Source organism: Crocuta crocuta, unplaced genomic scaffold, assembly GCF_008692635.1.
Source record: "Crocuta crocuta isolate KB4526 unplaced genomic scaffold, BGI_CrCroc_1.0 scaffold149, whole genome shotgun sequence".
Lineage (NCBI taxonomy): Eukaryota > Metazoa > Chordata > Mammalia > Carnivora > Hyaenidae > Crocuta > Crocuta crocuta.
In genome coordinates, this window is record NW_027551561.1 from 4,872,143 (window position 1) to 4,889,911 (window position 17,769).

At 47.7% G+C, this 17,769-nt stretch overlaps 1 protein-coding gene across 1 annotated transcript in view; it reads left to right on the plus strand.

The window, feature by feature from the left end:
- The first annotated feature begins 48 nt into the window (after positions 1–48).
- Positions 49–17,769, plus strand: part of BLTP2 (bridge-like lipid transfer protein family member 2) — a 29,283-nt gene continuing 11,562 nt past the window's right edge. Inside the window, exons 1-26 of the mRNA XM_077749850.1 lie at positions 49–132; positions 1,019–1,142; positions 1,653–1,702; positions 1,997–2,147; positions 2,325–2,443; positions 2,678–2,738; positions 2,912–3,101; positions 3,675–3,798; positions 3,961–4,085; positions 4,330–4,397; positions 4,511–4,656; positions 5,314–5,432; positions 5,541–5,704; positions 5,863–6,121; positions 7,498–7,703; positions 9,030–10,122; positions 10,552–10,743; positions 10,873–11,075; positions 11,224–11,342; positions 11,457–11,677; positions 11,969–12,159; positions 12,280–12,379; positions 12,517–12,719; positions 13,722–14,016; positions 16,679–16,836; positions 17,114–17,320. Coding sequence (XP_077605976.1) covers positions 65–132; positions 1,019–1,142; positions 1,653–1,702; positions 1,997–2,147; positions 2,325–2,443; positions 2,678–2,738; positions 2,912–3,101; positions 3,675–3,798; positions 3,961–4,085; positions 4,330–4,397; positions 4,511–4,656; positions 5,314–5,432; positions 5,541–5,704; positions 5,863–6,121; positions 7,498–7,703; positions 9,030–10,122; positions 10,552–10,743; positions 10,873–11,075; positions 11,224–11,342; positions 11,457–11,677; positions 11,969–12,159; positions 12,280–12,379; positions 12,517–12,719; positions 13,722–14,016; positions 16,679–16,836; positions 17,114–17,320 — 4,956 coding nt within the window. The 5' untranslated portion in view covers positions 49–64. The remainder of the gene's footprint in view (positions 133–1,018; positions 1,143–1,652; positions 1,703–1,996; positions 2,148–2,324; positions 2,444–2,677; positions 2,739–2,911; positions 3,102–3,674; positions 3,799–3,960; positions 4,086–4,329; positions 4,398–4,510; positions 4,657–5,313; positions 5,433–5,540; positions 5,705–5,862; positions 6,122–7,497; positions 7,704–9,029; positions 10,123–10,551; positions 10,744–10,872; positions 11,076–11,223; positions 11,343–11,456; positions 11,678–11,968; positions 12,160–12,279; positions 12,380–12,516; positions 12,720–13,721; positions 14,017–16,678; positions 16,837–17,113; positions 17,321–17,769) is intronic.

Sequence of the window (17,769 nt, forward strand, 5' to 3'; positions counted from 1 at the left end):
GGAGCCGGCGAGGGCGGGGGGGCCCGGCAGGGCGGGGGCCGGAGCTAGCCGGGCCGGGGCCGGAATGCCCCTGTTCTTCTCCGCGCTGTTGGCCTTGCTGTTGGTTGCGCTCGGCGCCGTCTTCTTAGGCCGGTGAGGGGATCCCTGCTATAGCGGGCGGGGGCTGGGGAAGAAAGAGAGACTGAGGAGGGGGCGCGCGCTGGAAGGGCGCGCGGGAGGGGAAGGGGCTGGAGGGGACGGTGCGCGGGCGGCGGAGGGGGAGGGCCCAAGGACGGCCGCGGAGGGGTCGCGCGGCAAGGGGAGGGCTTGAGCGGGGGTGTACGACCCGAGCTGACGCCGAGGAACTGGGAGTAGGGGAGCCTGAGGGAGCGGGCGAGGCCTGAGGGGATGCTGAGGCTCTGAGCTGAGTGTGTGTGTGTGTGTGTGTGTGTGTGTGTGTGTATGTGTATGTAGAGGGGCCCGGCTTGGTGGTGGTCTCTCTTTCTCCCACCACACGCCCGAGTGTACCCTTCACCGAGTGCAGAGGGCACCTGCAGCCTCGCCCTGGGAGCCGGAACAGGTCTGGCTGCCCAGGGGAGAACGGATTTGAGCTGGCCGGGTGTGACCCCACAGTGCCTTCTCGCTGACATCTGTCTAGAGGGCGGAGACAGAGACCCTGTGGGGGAGTACTTGATGGCACATCTGACAAGGTTGCCTGTATTTCGACATCTCTTGGGGCCTCTTCTTTCTTCATCTGGGGTTCCTAAGGGTTGGGAGGATTGCTTTCTTTGTCCCCAACTTAAGAGTCGGACTGTAGTTTGTCTGATTTCATTTGAGTGAAGGGGACACTCCAGGATTAGGGTCTTGATCTTTGTTGCTGAGTGTAAGTGACAGAATGCTGTTTGGGGAGACCGGAGAATTGCCCAGAAGATCCAGGTTTAGGACGTGACCTTTTTGCAAGGCCTTCTAGGACCAGCAAGGAATGAGGAAAGCCAATATCGGGAGAGGGTCCTATGAACTCACAAGGATTTTTCTGCAGGTGGTTTGTGGTCCGATTGGCCACCAAGTGGTGTCAGCGGAAGCTGCAGGCGGAGCTAAAGATCGGCTCCTTTTTTTGGATCCAGAATGTCAGCCTTAAGTTTCAACAGCACCAGCAAACAGTGGTGAGTCTTGGGCAACTCCCTGGGTACGTGTGGATGGACCCAGCTGAATTTCAACTTCTTATTACTTTCTAAGAAAATTCTGGGTGACTTTCCTGGTTAGCCCAGCCTTGTCACCCCTTTGCCAAGATATTAAGAATTAGTTTGGAAATGCTGGGATCAATGCAAATTGTTGAGTTAAAAATGCTTATACGGCACAGAGTGTTCAGGGTACAATAAGAAAGATACAGAAGCAAGCACAGAACGAAGATAACAGGAAATAGAAGAGCTTACTGTTCTAATTTAAGAAGGGAAAAGGCAATGTATCCATGAAAGAAAAATATTAAGCCTGCTGAACCAATGTCATTGTGAAGAGCAGGATAGTGCTCAGGAGAGAAGCTGGTGGAAATGGAGTGGAGAATATTTAGCAGAAGAGCTCTAGCACTTCCTCCTTGTAGAACCTTTCCTGTCTGTCAAGCTGCTGATGGCTTACCTGGCAGCTAATGGACAAAGCTTTCTCCCATGCTGTTTTAGGAAATTGATAGCCTGTGGATTTCCAGCAAACTCCTTAGCCATGATCTGCCGTGAGTACTCTACATTCTCACTCTTCCCTCGGGGAATCTTTTGGGATTGGAGTTTGCAGAATGGCATTCTACAGAGGCCTCACAGCCCAGTGAGGGGGCTGGGGTTTTGCTGACGTCTCTCCGTTAGCCTGGAAGCTATTATTTTGTGAGACAGATGCTGATAACTACTATGAGACTGTTCTCCATAATTTGAGCTACGTTTCTAGGGAGGTTGGGAGAGTGAATTTGAGGCGAGGGAGGAGACTGTTAGGGAAGGGATGGCCCTGATGATAGTGAGGTTTCTCTTCTGAGCAGACGCTATGTGGCATTGTGCTTTGGAGAAGTGCGTATCAGAACGGACCTACAGAAGGTTTCTGGCCTGTTTGCCCCATTTTCCCAGAGCACTGGGGTGCATCAGAAGGAACTGTCCCCCTTTAGTCCATCCTTACTGAAGATCTTCTGTCAGGTGAGATACCGCTCCCAGTTCCCGGGACTGTAGTGGGGATGGCTGGCTTTGTCGTCATGGGTGGATTTTTCCACTCTTTTGGGAACATAATATCAAGAGCTACTTCTTATTCTTTCTCTACTAGAGGGGAAAGGTAGTACCTTGATATTAATCATTATTCTTCTTTGCTTCTTCTAGCTGTTCTCCATTCATGTAGATTCTATAAACATCATGGTTCTCCAGGTGGCTACTTCTGAGTCCTTGTGGCACATTCAGATCAGAGAAGGCAGCTTTCTTTTGGATAGTGATGGGAAAAGGTAACCATTGGGTAGAAGAGGGTCTCATAGTTCTGTTCTTATAGTTGTTTCAGGGCGGGTGGATGTCAAAATTTTCCTATTAAGGTGTTAGGTTTTCATCCTGTAGCATTTGTGGGGAGGTTGAGATTAGGCATTCCTCCTTGCCTTGTTCCTTTCAGCCAGTAGAGCCTGACTGAAGTTAAATGGTGAGGAAAGGGGCCAGGTGCTCTTAATTTTTTCTTTTTCCTTTCCCAGGTTAAAATGTGAGGTGAGCCTAAATCAGATCAACAGCAAAGTTCTAAAGAGTGGCCAGTTGGTGAGTATGATCGTTTGGATGCCTTGTTTCCTTCTGGGCGTAAGATATGAAAGAGCTTACATTCTAGATTCTGTGTTCTCGTGCGGATTCTCTCAAGGTGGCGTTCCAGACCATTGGATTTTGACCCCAGACTCCCTACTTCTTAATACCTTAGAGGCTTATGCTCCCTGCAGGAGGACACCTGCCTAGCGGAGCTCTCACTGGCCCTGAAGTTGTGTCTAGAGGTGGGCATCAGCAGTCGGCGGCTCAAGGCGATCACTGTGGATATGTGGACACTCCATGCTGAGCTGCATGAGGGCCTTTTCCATAGTCAGCTGCTGCGTCAGAGCCCAAGCCTCGTAGCCAAACCTGTTCCTTGTTCAGGTAAAGCCCCGGTCAGTGAGCTGCTTGGCCACCCTGTTCTCTGATTATTCTGGAAGTAGATGAACATCGTGGTCTCGGTACTCATTTAGGTGTGATTTGTCAGTCGTCATGGCCTTTGACCCCAATGATAGCTAAAGGAAGTAGGGCATTTACTTGTGGCACGTAAAAGAGCTAACATTTATTCGGTAATTATCTTGAATTAGATTTGTAGTACGAGTTTTATGTATGGTCTCTCACTAAATTCTCGCCATTTCACACATGAGGAAACTGAAGGCTGTGACTTGACTGAGGTTATATAGTTAGTCAGTAGTAAAAATGGAGTGTAAATGATTTGGTCCTAAAGTCTATATCTTTTATATTCTATCAGCCTGCTCCCCATACTATATTTTAGACTCTGGGGAAGGAAGTACAGCAGGTGCCTGGATCTTTAGGATATTGGCCTTGTGGCCTGAGATTGGGCATTGGGTTAGCCTGTTTTATGTGGGAAGACGCGACCAACGAGAACAGGGCCTTTTGGGAGACTTGAGTGTGTTCAGGACTCATGGCTCCTGTGTCACTCATTCATGTTTTCAGAGGTGACAGAGAACCTGGTTGAGCCAACTCTGCCTGGCCTGCACCTCCTTCAGCAGCTGCCAGACCAGGTCCAGGTGAAGATGGAGATCACAAGTGTGGTGCTGTCCATGAACAGTCAAAAGAGGTGAACTCTCTCCTGGCACAGAAGTATGGAGAGTGGTAGTTGGAGCTGTATGCTGGGGTCTCTGTAACCAGCCTAGTAGCTGCACTCAGCTGGTCTGTGGGGAGGAAGGGCGTAAGAATGGCATCCTCTGTGTTTCTGAGCCAGAGTCTGTCTCTCGTGCAGGCACCTGAATTGGACGCTGAAGCTGCTGCATTTCCTCTACCACCGTGATGAGGATCAGCTGCCTCTTCGAAGCTTCATGGCAAACTCTGATATGGCACAGATGAGCACGGAACTCCTGCTGAAAGGTTCATGGGTGGGGATATCGGTACTGAGAGTATCAGACACTTTTTCCCCTGTGCCCCATTTGGTCTTCTGAATTTAATATCAGCGTAACTGGAGCTGGAGAGGAGGGAATATACTGAGAGAAGATGGCCCCAATTCATGGGTTTTGGTGATAGTCTGTTATCTGCTTGCCTGCCTCTGACCCTCTCCTAGTTTTAGGTTTTGTTTCCCCAGTGTTCTTCTCTGATCTGCCCTTTACCCTTACAGATGGGCTGTTGCTGTCCCAGAGCCGGCAGCGCATTGTCTGTCTCAACTCCCTCAAGGCTAACGTGCAGGTGTGATGACTGTGATACCAAGAATCATTCCTTTCTCTGCTCTCTCCCTGTCTCGTTGCATTGTGAGCTAATGAGATAAAACCCGAGCCTACAGTGCCGGTATTTATTTCCAGGTGACCACCATTGACCTCTCAGCCTCCCTGGTTTTGAATACCTGTATTATTCATTACCGGCACCAGGAATTCTCTCACTGGCTGCACATGCTAGCACTGGAGACCCAAGGGTCTAGTGCATCTGCTCTTAAGCAAAGAAAAAAAAGGTCAGTGTAATCTTTTTCAGCCACCTTCTTATCACGTGGATTCTCAGATTCTTTTGGTCTAAAGCGGCGTATTGTGTTAAATGTGTGTTTGATTACTTCAGTAGCAATTCTATTTTATATATCTTCCCCATTACACTAGTCTCTTTGACAGTAGGATGAGGTCCTTTTTGTTTTTATGTCCTTATTGCCCGGCACAGTGCCTTACTATACAAAATAAATTGCTGAACTGAACTTCAGTGATCCACAGTATCTTGTCTGCCTTACATGTTAAGGTGATAGGTCACGTCAACAGTGTCCTCTCTTGCTGCATTGTTAAGTTCTCTTAAGAGAACTTAAGGTTAATGGCTTGGAAGCAGTGCTCCTTGGTTGTATTAGATTGAATCATACAGTATGCTGATGTTCATATTTGACATTCAGATCTGACCTATGAAACGGCAGTCTCATCTGGTTCAACCTAATAACTGTGGCATTCCTGCAGATGTCCATTGGGAGTAGCAGCAAGCTGACAAGTTCAGTCTTTTAATTTTCTAGTTGCTCTCCATCCTAAGAATCAACAACCAAACTCACCTTGACTTTTGAGAGCTTCGGGGATCTTCTCCATAATAGGAAGCTGGAATTCTCTTCCTTCTCACATAGTGCTGTTTTGTCCCATTGCAGAACCTTCCCCCAGATCCTGGCTCCCATCATCTTCAGCACCTCCATCTCCAATGTCAACGTTTCCATTCAGCTTGGTGATACACCACCCTTTGCCTTGGGATTCAATTCCATCTCTCTAGGTGAGGCTCTGCTACGGAAAAGGAGCAAGAATCTGTCCATCAGTGAAGCTGGGCCTACTTGATGGCCACAGCGGTTCCACAGAACTCTCTCCCGCCTTCTTTGTTCAGATTACCAGCACCTGAGGCCACAAAGTATTCATCAGCGGGGCGTCCTAACTGTGGACCACCTCTGCTGGCGGGTGGGCAGTGACTCTCACATCCAGCGGGCACCCCACCCGCCCAATATGCATGTTTGGGGTGAGGCACTTGTCCTGGACTCCTTCACACTACAGGTAGGTGGGGACTTTGGTGAACAGGAGCCCATGTAGTTTCCTTGTCCTGCCGTGCTTTGGAGCATGGAGCACCTTCTTGGCAGAATATGATGCATCAGAGTATTACAGAACTGTGTGTCCGTCTGTTCCTAATGGGGCTCCCTCTGCTGCTTTTCCAGGGTAGCTATAACCAGCCTTTGGGCCTGTCTAGCACCCAGTCAGATACCCTCTTTCTTGACTGTACCATCCGAGGACTGCAGGTAGAAGCGTCAGATACCTGTGCCCAGTGTCTCTCTCGCATTTTATCCTTGATGGACACGCAATCAGGGAAGTCCGCGGTCACTAGACAGTCTTCATTTGGGGAGTCTGTGTCACTGCTGTGGAAGGTGGACTTGAAGGTGGAGGACATGAACTTGTTCACCCTTTCTGCCCTGGTTGGTAAGTGGGACAGGAAGTCTGTACCTAGTGGCTAGCTTGTAACCTAAGCAGATTATGCTGGTTCAGTCTGCGCATTCTCATTTAATGAAGCTGATTATGTGAATTTTTCTTTTTTGTTTGTTTATTTAGTTTTATTTTTTTAATGTTAATGTTTGGGGGAGAGAGAGAGAGAGAGAGCAAGCACATGTGCGTGTGCAAGCAGGGGAGGGGTAAAGAGAGAGGGAGACCCAGAATCCAAAGCAGGCTCCAGGCTCTGAGCTGTCAGCATAGAGCCTGACATGGGGCTGGAACTCACAAACTGCGAGATTGTGACCTGAGCCGAAATTGGACACTTAACTGACTGAGCCACCCAGGCGCCCCGTTATTACATGAAATTTTTCTAAATTAAAGGCATGAGATACTGGAAGGTCTTATGTAACTATTGGGTTTCTTGCTATTTCTTAAAGGTCTATAGGAGTATTAAGTATTAGGCAAGGTTTATTTTAAAAAAGTGGGGTGGAGGAGTGGGGAGAACGGGTAATGGGCACTGAGGAGGGCACTTGTTGGGATGAGCACTGGGTGTTGTAGATAAGCCAATTTAACAATGAATTACATTAAAATTTAAAAAAAGTAAAATCATTATTAGTAAAAAGAAGCCTTGGGGCACCTGGCTGGCTCAGGTGTCCAGCTTCGGCTCAGGTCATGATCTCACAATATGTGAGTCCAAGCCCTGCTTCAGGCTGTTTGCTGTGGGCACAGAGCCTCTTCCGATCCTCTGTCCCCCTCTGCCCCTTCCCCTCCCCTGTTCACACAGGCGTGTTCTCTCTCAAAAATCAAATAAGCATTAAAAAAAAGAAAACCTTGATAGTTGATCAAGAAATTGATTTTTTTCGGGGCACCTAGGTGGCTCAGTCGGTTAAGCATCCGACTTCAGCTTAGGTCATGATCTCACGGTTCGTGGGTTCGAGCCCTGCATCAGGCTCTGTGCTGACAGCTAGCTCAGAGCCTGGAGCCTGTTTCAGATTCTGTGTCTCCCTCTCTCTCTGACCCTCCCCTGCTCATGCTGTCTCTCTCTCTGTCTCAGAAATAAATAAAACATTAAAAAAAATTTTTTTAAAAAAGATTGATATTTTTCTTTCCTCGTGTATTTAGTTCTTGAGAGTAACTGGTGTGTCTCTGGGCACTTCATAGCAGTTAGGGAGCTGCTTTGGCTCTGCCAGATTTAGGTAGGTTAAGTCAGGAGAGGAAAAATCTCCCTCAGACGTGAGGAATGATCTTCGAGGGGGATAGGTAATGCAGAAAGCTAGAGTGAAGGGAATGAATAAGAAAGGAGAGTGAGGGCTGAAGCTGCCATTTGAGAGCCGCGAACCGATGTGGACATGGTTTCTGGCTGCTAGGTGCTTCCGAGGTCCGACTGGACACACTGACTGTCCTGGGAAGTGCAGAGACCTCCACTGTGGGCATCCAGGGCCTTGTGCTTGCGCTGGTGAAGTCCGTCACAGAGAAGATGCAGCCCTGCTGCAAGGCTCCTGACATCCCCACTCCCGTGCTCAGCCTCTCCATGCTCTCCATCACCTACCACAGCAGCATCCGCTCCCTGGAGGTACTGCTTCTATGGGGAGGTGGGGGCAGGTTGGCTCTGCCAAGGCTTAGCGCATTCCCTGGCCTTTTGAGTCTGGTGTGAAACTCAAACAGTGAGAAATAGGACGCCATGTGTTGTCCTTTGTGTCCTTGCTTGTTCTGTATGTTTTTAACTGTTTATTGTGGAATGTAAAATATACACACAGAGAACGTAGGAACTTGTACGTATCCATACCCAGCTTCAGCAATTCTCAACTTAGGACCAGTGTGTTTCAGCTACGCTCCCCCACCTACCTCTCGCTCTGCGATTCTTTTGAAGCAGACTTTTACCAGACATATAATTTCAACTGGAAATATTTCAGTGCCTATCTCTGAAAAAATAAGGGGCTTTTTACAGATCATGATCTGGTGTTATTTTGCTAAAGCACTCAGCTATTAAAAGGCTGGAGGGGGGGGGGGTGCCTGGCTGACTCGGTTGATAGAGCATGCAACTCTTGATCTTGGAGTTTTAAGTTCAAGCCCCACGTTGGGTGTAGAGATTACTTAAAAATAAAATCTTTAAATAGAAGTAAATAAAAATAAAAGGCTGGAAGGGCTCTAAAGAGGCCCTGGAGGCCCTGGTGAGTTTTAAGAGGCTCTCCAAGATTTTTCTCCTCAGGGTATCAGGTGGACATGGAACCCATGTAAGAGAGGAGTGGGATATCTTCCTAATTGTAGGACTCCAGTTTCCTTTGGAAACTGAAGAGTTGCCTTTTTAGAGGCTGGAACTCAAAGGAATATTTCTGTTCTGGGATTTAAGTTTTCTCTGCTTCACTGTTCAGAATTGACTTTGTTTTTCAAGCTAACAAGGACTTCCTTCTTTGAGGCCAACTTTTAATTATAAGTCAGTTGCTGTATTGACTTGTGTGGTCAGTCCTTTCTATACTTTTTAAGAATTAAGTCAAGATGTAATCAATGCCTAAAACATTTTCAAGTTGATTGTTGCAGGGTTATTATACGGAGTGAGCCAGTTATAGAAAGATAACTCATGGACAGAAACATGAAGCCAAATGATTTATCAAGTATCTGCTCTATGTACTGGGTATCCTATGGTAGATATTAAAGAATCGACACACACGATCTCTCCTCTCAGTTCAGAATCCAGTTGAGAATTCAAAAGTGTGAGTGCCCTTACATACGAGATAAATAAGAGCCATTAGCTTGGCGCATTCATGCTAAGGGGAACAAGGCAAGTAGTTAATGTGGTTATTCAGGAAATACTTCTGAGTGGAGGTGGTTCTTGACCCGGGTCAGCTCTCCTGTTCTGGGATACCGTAACTGACAGGTCCCTTGCTCTTGCTCCCTGAAGGTTCAGTGTGGTGCAGGGCTGACCTTGCTTTGGAGCCCCCCAGATCACATGTACCTGTACCAGCACGTCCTGGCCACCTTGCATTGCCGAGACCTACTAAGAGCCACTCTGTTTCCCGAGACTGTTCCACTACTTGCACCAGGGACTCCAGAGGCCGCGTCTGGGCCCGAAGGCCATCTCCCCGAGCCACCTCCCCCAAAGCGGCTCCTCAGCCTGACCCTAGAGGTGAGCACAGCTAAGCTGACAGCTTTTGTAGCTGAGGACAAGTTCATTACCCTGGCCGCAGAGAGTGTGTCGCTGAGCAGGCACGGGGGTTCACTGCAGGCCTACTGCCCAGAGCTGGCCGCCGGCTTTGATGGCAACAACATCTTCAACTTCAAGGAGGTGGAGGTACAGCTGCTACCTGAACTGGAGGAGATGATCCTCCACCGGAACCCCTTCCCTGTGCTGCAGACCCTCCGGAACCGTGTTTGGCTCCTGTCCCTGGGTTCAGTCTCGGTGGAGTTTCCTTATCAGTATGATTTTTCTCGAACTCTGGATGAGGCCGTGGGAGTTCAGAAATGGCTGAAGGGGCTGCATCGAGGAACTCATGCTCAGGCTTCTCCGAACCCTGCCCCACTCCCACCGGATCTACTCTTGAAGGTTCAGCACTTCTCATGGGTTTTCCTGGATGACATTTTTGAGGTGAAACTTCGTGATAACTATGAACTGATGAAGGATGAGAGTAAGGAGAGTGCCAAAAGGCTGCAGTTGCTGGATGCCAAGGTGGCTGCCCTTCGGAAGCAACATGGGGAGTTACTGCCAGCCCGCAAAATTGAGGAGCTCTATGCCTCTTTGGAACATAAAAACATTGAGATCTACATTCAGCGCTCCCGTCGTCTCTATGGCAACACACCTATGCGCCGGGCACTGCTCACGTGGAGCCTGGCAGGGCTAGAGCTGGTAGCTCTGGCAGATGCCTCCTTCCATGGGCCTGAGCGTGTGATAGAGCAGGTTCAAGAGCTTGATCCAGGCAGCCCTTTTCCTGCTGAGGGAGTCGATCTTGTCATTCAGTGGTGTCGTATGCTCAAGTGCAGCGTTAAGACGTTTTTGGGTAAGTAGTACTTCCTTATTTGCGGAGTCTCGTGTTTGCCCTCAGAGCTTCAGGAAGCTCTTGGAGAGGATGCAGAGGAGCTCAGTTATATTGGGAACTGTCGTTTGGGGATGGGTGGAGTGGGATGAGTGGCCTCCCCTTCCCTTTCTTTGTTCCTGAATTTCACCCTGAAACTGCTTGACCGACATAAAGGGACGGCTAACACAGTCGTCTGCAGGGTTAGCGTACCTCTTGGATCTCAGTGTTATTCCCCTCACTGTCTTCTCAGTCTCTCCATGCCCTTTTCCAGCTATTCTACAAACTGCCAGCTCTCGTTCTCTCAGTTGACTTTGTTAAATAGATGGGTAAAAGTAGTGGTGGGGGAGAAAACGTTCGAGGATATTGAGACAGTCCTCTGAATAGCCAGCGTGTATATCTCTGTAATAACAGTTCGGATAAGAGATTATCCCCGGTACCTGTTTGAGATCCGTGACTGGCGGCTGATGGGTCGACTTGTGGGCACCGAGCAGAGTGGTCAGCCTTGCTCCCGGCGGCGGCAGATCTTGCACTTGGGGCTTCCGTGGGGTAATGTGGCAGTAGAGAGGAACATGCCCCCGCTCAAGTTCTACCATGACTTCCGCTGTGAGTAGAGGAAGGCAGCTGGTTTGGCTGAGGAGGTTGTGATGGCTGGGATGGGAGACGAGCTGAGGCCCTTCTGGAGTGAAGAAAGAAGTCGCGTAACAAGCTGTACCCTTTGCCCCTCTATCCCAGCGGAAATCTTCCAGTACACAGTGGTATGGGGCCCGTGCTGGGATCCAGCCTGGACGCTGATTAGCCAATCTGTGGACCTTTTGACCAAGCCTTCAGCTGACCCCAGCCCACCCTTGCCCTGGTGGGACAAAAGCCGTCTTCTGCTCCATGGGGACTGGCACATGGACATTGAACAGGCAAATCTCCACCAGCTGGCTACTGAGGTGAGGGGTTCCAGAGGAGTTATTAGGATGGTATGGTTGGTGCCTGTATAGCACATGGAGGGGGGTGCGAAGAGAGAAAGGTACTGATTTGGGAGATTTGGGTGGAACTTGTATCCAGATCTCACCAAGTTGTTGGGGACGGTTATAGGACCCATACAACACAACTGAGAATATGCACTGGGAGTGGAACCACCTGTCTTTTCATTGGAAACCTGGTCAGTTTGTGTTCAAGGGTGACTTGGATGTCAACGTGAGAACAGCTTCTAAGTGAGTGGAGTAATGCCTCAACAGGGTGAGGGACTCAGGTCGGAGGGAGTGGGGAAGAGCCAGGGATTTGTAAGTGACCAGGGCACTGAGAGCCGGGACTCTGTTGTGAGACAGGTATGATGACTGCTGCTTCCTTCACCTGCCTGACCTCTGCATGACACTGGACCTGCAGTGGCTGTGCCATGGGAACCCCCATGATCACCATGGTGTCACTCTGCGGGCCCCCGAGTTCCTGCCTGAGGTGCCCTTGGGCCAGCTCCATGACTCCTACCGGGCGTTCCGCTCTGAGAACCTCAATCTCTCCATCAAGATGGATCTGACCCGGCACAGTGGGAGTGAGGCTTGGGTCTGGGCGACGGGAGGAAGGGCTGGGAGGATGGGCTTATGCACCAAAGACTTCAACTTGACCCTTTGGGGAGGGGATAGGGAAAGCAAGGGAGGATTTGGATTAGGATCTTTTCTGAGAGAGGGTTGGTGAAAACAAAGCTTAGATCTTTAAAAGGAGAGGGTGTTGGGGATAGTGTGAGGCCGCATGCTGTTTGGATTGTTAAACTTCTAAAAGCTGAAGCTAGCTTTATCTCTGTGTTTTAACCACAGGTAGGAAATGTCTGTCCTTTCTTTTGCAGCGATATCCCAGCCCCGGATTCTGCTGTATAGTAGTACCCTGCGCTGGATGCAGAACTTCTGGGCAACTTGGACTAGTGTTACAAGGCCTATCTGTAGGGGAAAGCTCTTCAATAACCTGAAACCCAGCAAAAAGAAACTCGGCCAGCACTACAAGCAGCTTTCCTATACCGCGCTCTTTCCCCAGCTACAGGTCAGGTTCTACCAGCCCTGGTGACATCTTCGGTTCTTTCCCCTTCCCTCGTTCTCATTTTTTCTCATCTTAATCATCTGATGCCTCTCTCTGCTCAGTGTTACACTCTCTTGTTGCCAGGTGCATTACTGGGCCTCGTTCGCGCAGCAACGGGGCATCCAGATTGAGTGCAGTCAGGGCCATGTCTTCACTAGAGGGACTCAGCGGCTTATCCCTCAAGGTAAGGTCAAAGACTGCTTCCATTGTTCCTGTCCTATTCCTTGCCCTCTTTGCCCTTCTCATTTCTCTCCCTTCTTTCTGTCCCGCACTGCTCTTCTGTACTGGTCTGCATGGGTTCTGTATGCCTCCTTTTCTTAGCGGGCACGGTGATGCGGCGTCTCATCTCTGACTGGAGTGTGACCCAGATGGTTAGTGACCTAAGTCAGGTGACTGTTCACCTGATGGCTTCACCCACTGAAGAGAATGCTGATCACTGCCTTGATCCCTTGGTAACAAAGACCCACCTACTGAGCCTGTCCTCCCTCACCTACCAACGGCACAGCAATCGCACGGCTGAGGAGGTACCTCCTGACACAGTCTCTTTACTACCCTATTTGTATCAGTAGGTGTTGTAGTCCGCTCGGGCTGCTATAACAACACACCAAAGAATGTGTGCCTTGAGCAACAGAAATTTCTCACAGTTCTGGAGTCTGAGAAGTCTAAGATCAGAGTGCTGACACAGTCCGATTCTGGTCAGGGCTCTCTTCCTGGCTTGTAGACAGTTGCCTTCACTGGGTCCTTACATGGCAGGAAAAGAGAGGGGGAGAGCATGCTCTCTGGTGTCTCTCATAAGGGCACTAATCTGATCATAAGGGCCTCACTCTTGTGATCTCCTATGAACCTAATTACCCCCTAAAAGTCACATCGCCAAATATTATCACATCGGGGATTATGGTCTCAACATGTGAATTTTGAGAGGGACACAGTTCAGTCCACAGCAGTAGTTTTCAGGCAGAGTCCTGGGTAATGTTTCTAACTGCATTCTACGCATATATATCATTACCGTATGATGAACTCACGATTATCATTTGTATCAGCGTACCTCTTTTTGAAAATTCCTTTTCTCTCTCCCTCTCTAAAGACAGTCTCTTGCCTTTTAGCAAACAGTAAAATGTTTTTTCTAGCACCTTATTTGGTATTTTTTGTTGTTATTTTTTTTTTCCTAATTAAGGAAAGATTTTATGTTGAAATTTTCTTCTTCTTTTCTTTTGTAAAGTAGGCTTTGCACCCAAGGTGGGGCTTGAACTCATGACCCTGAGGGCAAGAGCCGTATACTCTACTGACCGAGCCAGCCAGGCGCCCCATTGAAATTTTCTGAATCCTTTAAACTATAGTGGATATAGTTAGAATGTAATCTAATGCACAAACTAAGACCACTTAGTTTTTCTTTCTCTGGGGTCTTCTTGTCTCCCCCAGAACAGATTTCTTGTTCAACAAGCTTGTTTTCTTGCCTCTGCAGTTGTGGTCCAGGAGAAATGGTGGGAATTTCCATGCTACCTTGTGGTTCTTTTCCTGTTTCTTAGGAGCTCTCTACTCGAGTCGGGGATCCTGCCTTTCATACACACCAGCTGCACTTGGTAGATTTACGGGCTTCCTGGACAACCACCAATCGGGACATTGCGTTTGGCTTATATGATGGCTATAAAAAGGCAGCTGTACTCAAACGTAATCTCTCTACTGAGGCCCTGAAGGGGTTAAAGATTGATCCCCAGATGCCAGCTAAAAAGCCAAAGCAGAGCGTTCTGACCAGTGCCCCAGCCCCACCTCCCGTCAGCACTCCCAGCTTTAGTGGACAGCCTGATAAGGGCTCCTCAGGAGGTAAGCTGGGGGAAAGGAGATTTTGTAGAGTTATGTGTAGGGTATGTGCATGGGATCGGACAGGAACTGGGAGGACTAAATCATGGCTCGTTCCAATTATTTATTTTTAATTTTTTTAAAGATCCTTTTTTCTTAATATATTTTTTTAATGTTTTAATTTCTGAGAGAGACAGCGTGAGCAGGGGAGGGTCAGAGAGAGAGGGAGACACAGAATCTGAAGCAGCCTCCAGGCTCTGAGTTAGCGGTCAGCACAGAGCCTGATGCGGGGCTCGAACCCACGAACCGTGAGATCATGACCTTGGCTGAAGTCGGATGCTTAACCAGCTGAGCCACCCAGGCACCCCTGGCTCGTTCCATTTAGAGATAAAAATGAAAACTATCGTTTTTCCATATTAGGTCACCTCTGACTTACATAGCCATGAGATGGGGGCATTTAAAGGGTATGATCTTGTGGTAAGGAAAAGAGGATCATGAAGGAATGATGGGGCCAAAATGAGATGAGTAAGGGAAAAAAAGGATTAACGAATTGTTATGTGGTTTGATGAATTAGTTTGTTCAGTCAACCAATATTGAGTACTTAACAGGCATAAAGCACCATGCTGGGTTCAGTGAAAGATATAAAACGAATGACATTCTACTTGCCTCAACAAGTTTATCATCTCTGGATGAGCCAATCTCATTCACTCAATCACTCATTCATTCATAGATTCATTTTAGCTTATTGAGGGTTTATAATGCACCAGACATAACCCTAGGCATTAGGGATGTAAAGATGAGGAGAAGCTCAGAAACTAGTAGATAGACCTATAAGTTAATATTTCATTATGACCGTGCTTCGTAAGAATGTTTAAGAAGAAAGTATTTAAATCAGCATAGGGAAGTCTAGAAAAGCTTCCCGGAAAAGATCACTGAGATGGGCCTTAAAAGATGAATAAGAGTTTGACAGCCAAGGAAAGAGGAGAGGGTATTTTAAGGAGAGGGAATAAATATAGAAGAATGCAAGTTCATGGTGAGTTTAAGAACAAGGTGGAAAGTAATGTATATCACAAGAGAAAAAAGTATATGGGAGTTCTTGACCGGGATGAAGGAGGGATTGTAATCAGGGAAAGGTTTACTGAGGAAAGTAGCATTTGAGCTGGACTCTGAAGGCTGAGTATGGTTTGAACATGTGGAAATGGGGAGGAAAGGCATCCAAGGCATCCTGAATAGGGGTAGATTTGGTAAAGCTCCGTATGTTCAAAGGAGAGTGAACAGTCTGTTTCAGTTGGCATAGTAACTAAGGCGAGAAGCGAGGGAAGATCCTGGAAAGGAAAGCGGCACGTAGACCATCAAAGGTCTTTCATGCAAGGCTAAGGCATTTTTGGTCCTTATTCAGTAGACAGCGGTGAACTACTGAAAGGTTTTGAATGGGGATGTGTCATCATGAGACTCCCCTTTTAGGAAGATAAATCTGGCAGCGCTGTGGAGGAGGACTGGCGAGAACGAAACTGGAGGTGGAGAGACAGATAAGGAAACTATTATGGTGTCCCAACAACGTGTGATGAGGGCCCGAACTTGGTAGAGGCAGTGGGAATGGAGATGAGGATAGAAATGTTGTTCTACGTGTGAAACTTGACAACTAGTTGGAAGGAGTTAAAACAGAGAGAAAGCAATAATGGCTGACACTTTGAGTCTGGGACTCGCATGAGGGTAACAGTAATATCAGAGAAAGGCGAGCCAGAGGCTAGTAAATACTAAACAAGTTCGGGGAGGTATAGTGTTGCTGAGTTCAGATTTGGACATGCTAAGTGTGTGGTACAAGTAGTGTACCTAGGTAATGTCTAACCAACAGCCGGTAATGAGGATCTAAAAGCTTAGTACTAGAGGTGAAGGCTTTGGGAGTTTCCGCATAGAGCTAAGAGGTAAGCCCAAGTAGATAATAATAGTTGCTTACCGTGTGGCAGGTACTGTGCAAAATACTTTTATATGTTATTGTATTAAATTCCCTCAAACAACCTTATGAGATAGTTACTATTATTTTACAGACAAGGGGACTGAGACACAGAGAGGTTAAAGCAAGCTGCTAAAGGTCACAATCGAGTGACTGGCAGAGATAGGATCTTAAACGCAAGCAGACGAGTCTGATTCTGGAGGCTGCTGTTAACCGTAAACCTCTTGTTAGAAAGAGGAAGACAAGGGAGCCTTAGGAGATACTTGTTTCTAAGACATGGGAGAAGAGGATTTAGAGACATAATCATAGGAAGCAGTAGAGCTATGAGAACACAGTGGCACTAACGGCAAAGGAGTGGTTTCACGTGTAAAGGAGTGGTCAGCAAACAACATTTAAAATAATACAAAATGAAAAATATAAGGAACAGAATGAGGAGAAAAAACATCCTAGAGTAATTCAGAGGTTGATATCCCTAAGAGAAAAAACACCACTATTATATAGCATTTCTGAGTTTCTCTTGGGAATCAGTTATTTTTGTTAAAATTGAGGGGGAAATGAAAGGACAACCCTTATTTTGGCCTCGATGATCAAGGGGTGGAGTGGGTGGGCTGGAGTTGCAGGTTGCAGAGAATATTACCTAGTGAAATTGAAGGAAGATCAGTTTGGCCCTAGATGTGCTGCCTGTATCCCTTTGAGATTGTGACTCTTCTCCACATCCTATCTCTCTGCCAGGTGCCTACATGTTGCAGAAGCTGATTGAGGAGACAGACAGGTTTGTGGTGTTCACAGAAGAGGAGTCAGGTGTGAGTGACCAGCTGTGTGGCATCGCTGCCTGCCAGACAGATGACATCTATAATAGAAACTGCCTTATCGAGCTGGTGAACTGCCAGGTAACTTCTCTTTCCCAGGGCACCCCAGCACTGGGCTCGATCATAATCCTACGTGTTCACCTTCTCCCAGCGCCAAGTAAGAATGGGCAGGTAGAGCTCCAAAAGATTATTCTTTCCAGCAGGTATCTGGGATAATCCTTCCATTTCTAAAAACCCAGTGTTCGCCCAGTAAGCCAGAATTAGACCCAGCTGCACTCACTGGCACACTCCTTTCTCTAACCTTCTCATCTTCCCTGGTGACCCTGGTGCTGTGATTCTGTTCCTGTCTGTGGCGTAGATGGTTCTTCGTGGAGCAGAGACAGAAGGCTGTGTCATTGTGTCAGCTGCCAAAGCTCAGCTGTTGCAGTGCCAACACCATCCAGCCTGGTATGGTGACACGCTGAAGCAAAAGACGTCCTGGACTTGCCTACTGGATGGCATGCAGTATTTTGCCACCACCGAAAGCAGCCCCACGGAGCAGGATGGCCGCCAGCTCTGGTTAGAGGTTAGTCAAGTACGGGAATTACAGGCAGTCCCTGATCTGTGGCTCGTGAGCACGTACGTAGTGCTTTTTTCTTTTCTTCTTTTTTTTAAATCTCTTGCTGGTTTTTTTTTAAATTGAGAGGGAAATTCTCATTTCCCAGCACGAGAATAAAATGGGGTGGAAGTTTTTTACTTTTGAGAAGATTGCTGACTCTGCTAATAAATCACACTAATCAGCAGGCAGCCAAGAAAACAGGCAGTAAGTCTGAGAACTTTAGGTAAATACTTTATCTGCCCTTTCTCGGATTTCTCTTATGAAGATGTTTGATTAGTTTCAGCAAAGCAGTAAGGTTGAATACAAAGACTGCTTGTCTAGGACTCAGTTTATGTGACTTCTAATACCACCTTTGCTGTTATAGTAGCCATGAGCCTTTGGGCGAGTCACCTTTATTTGCCCTTTTTTTTTTTTAA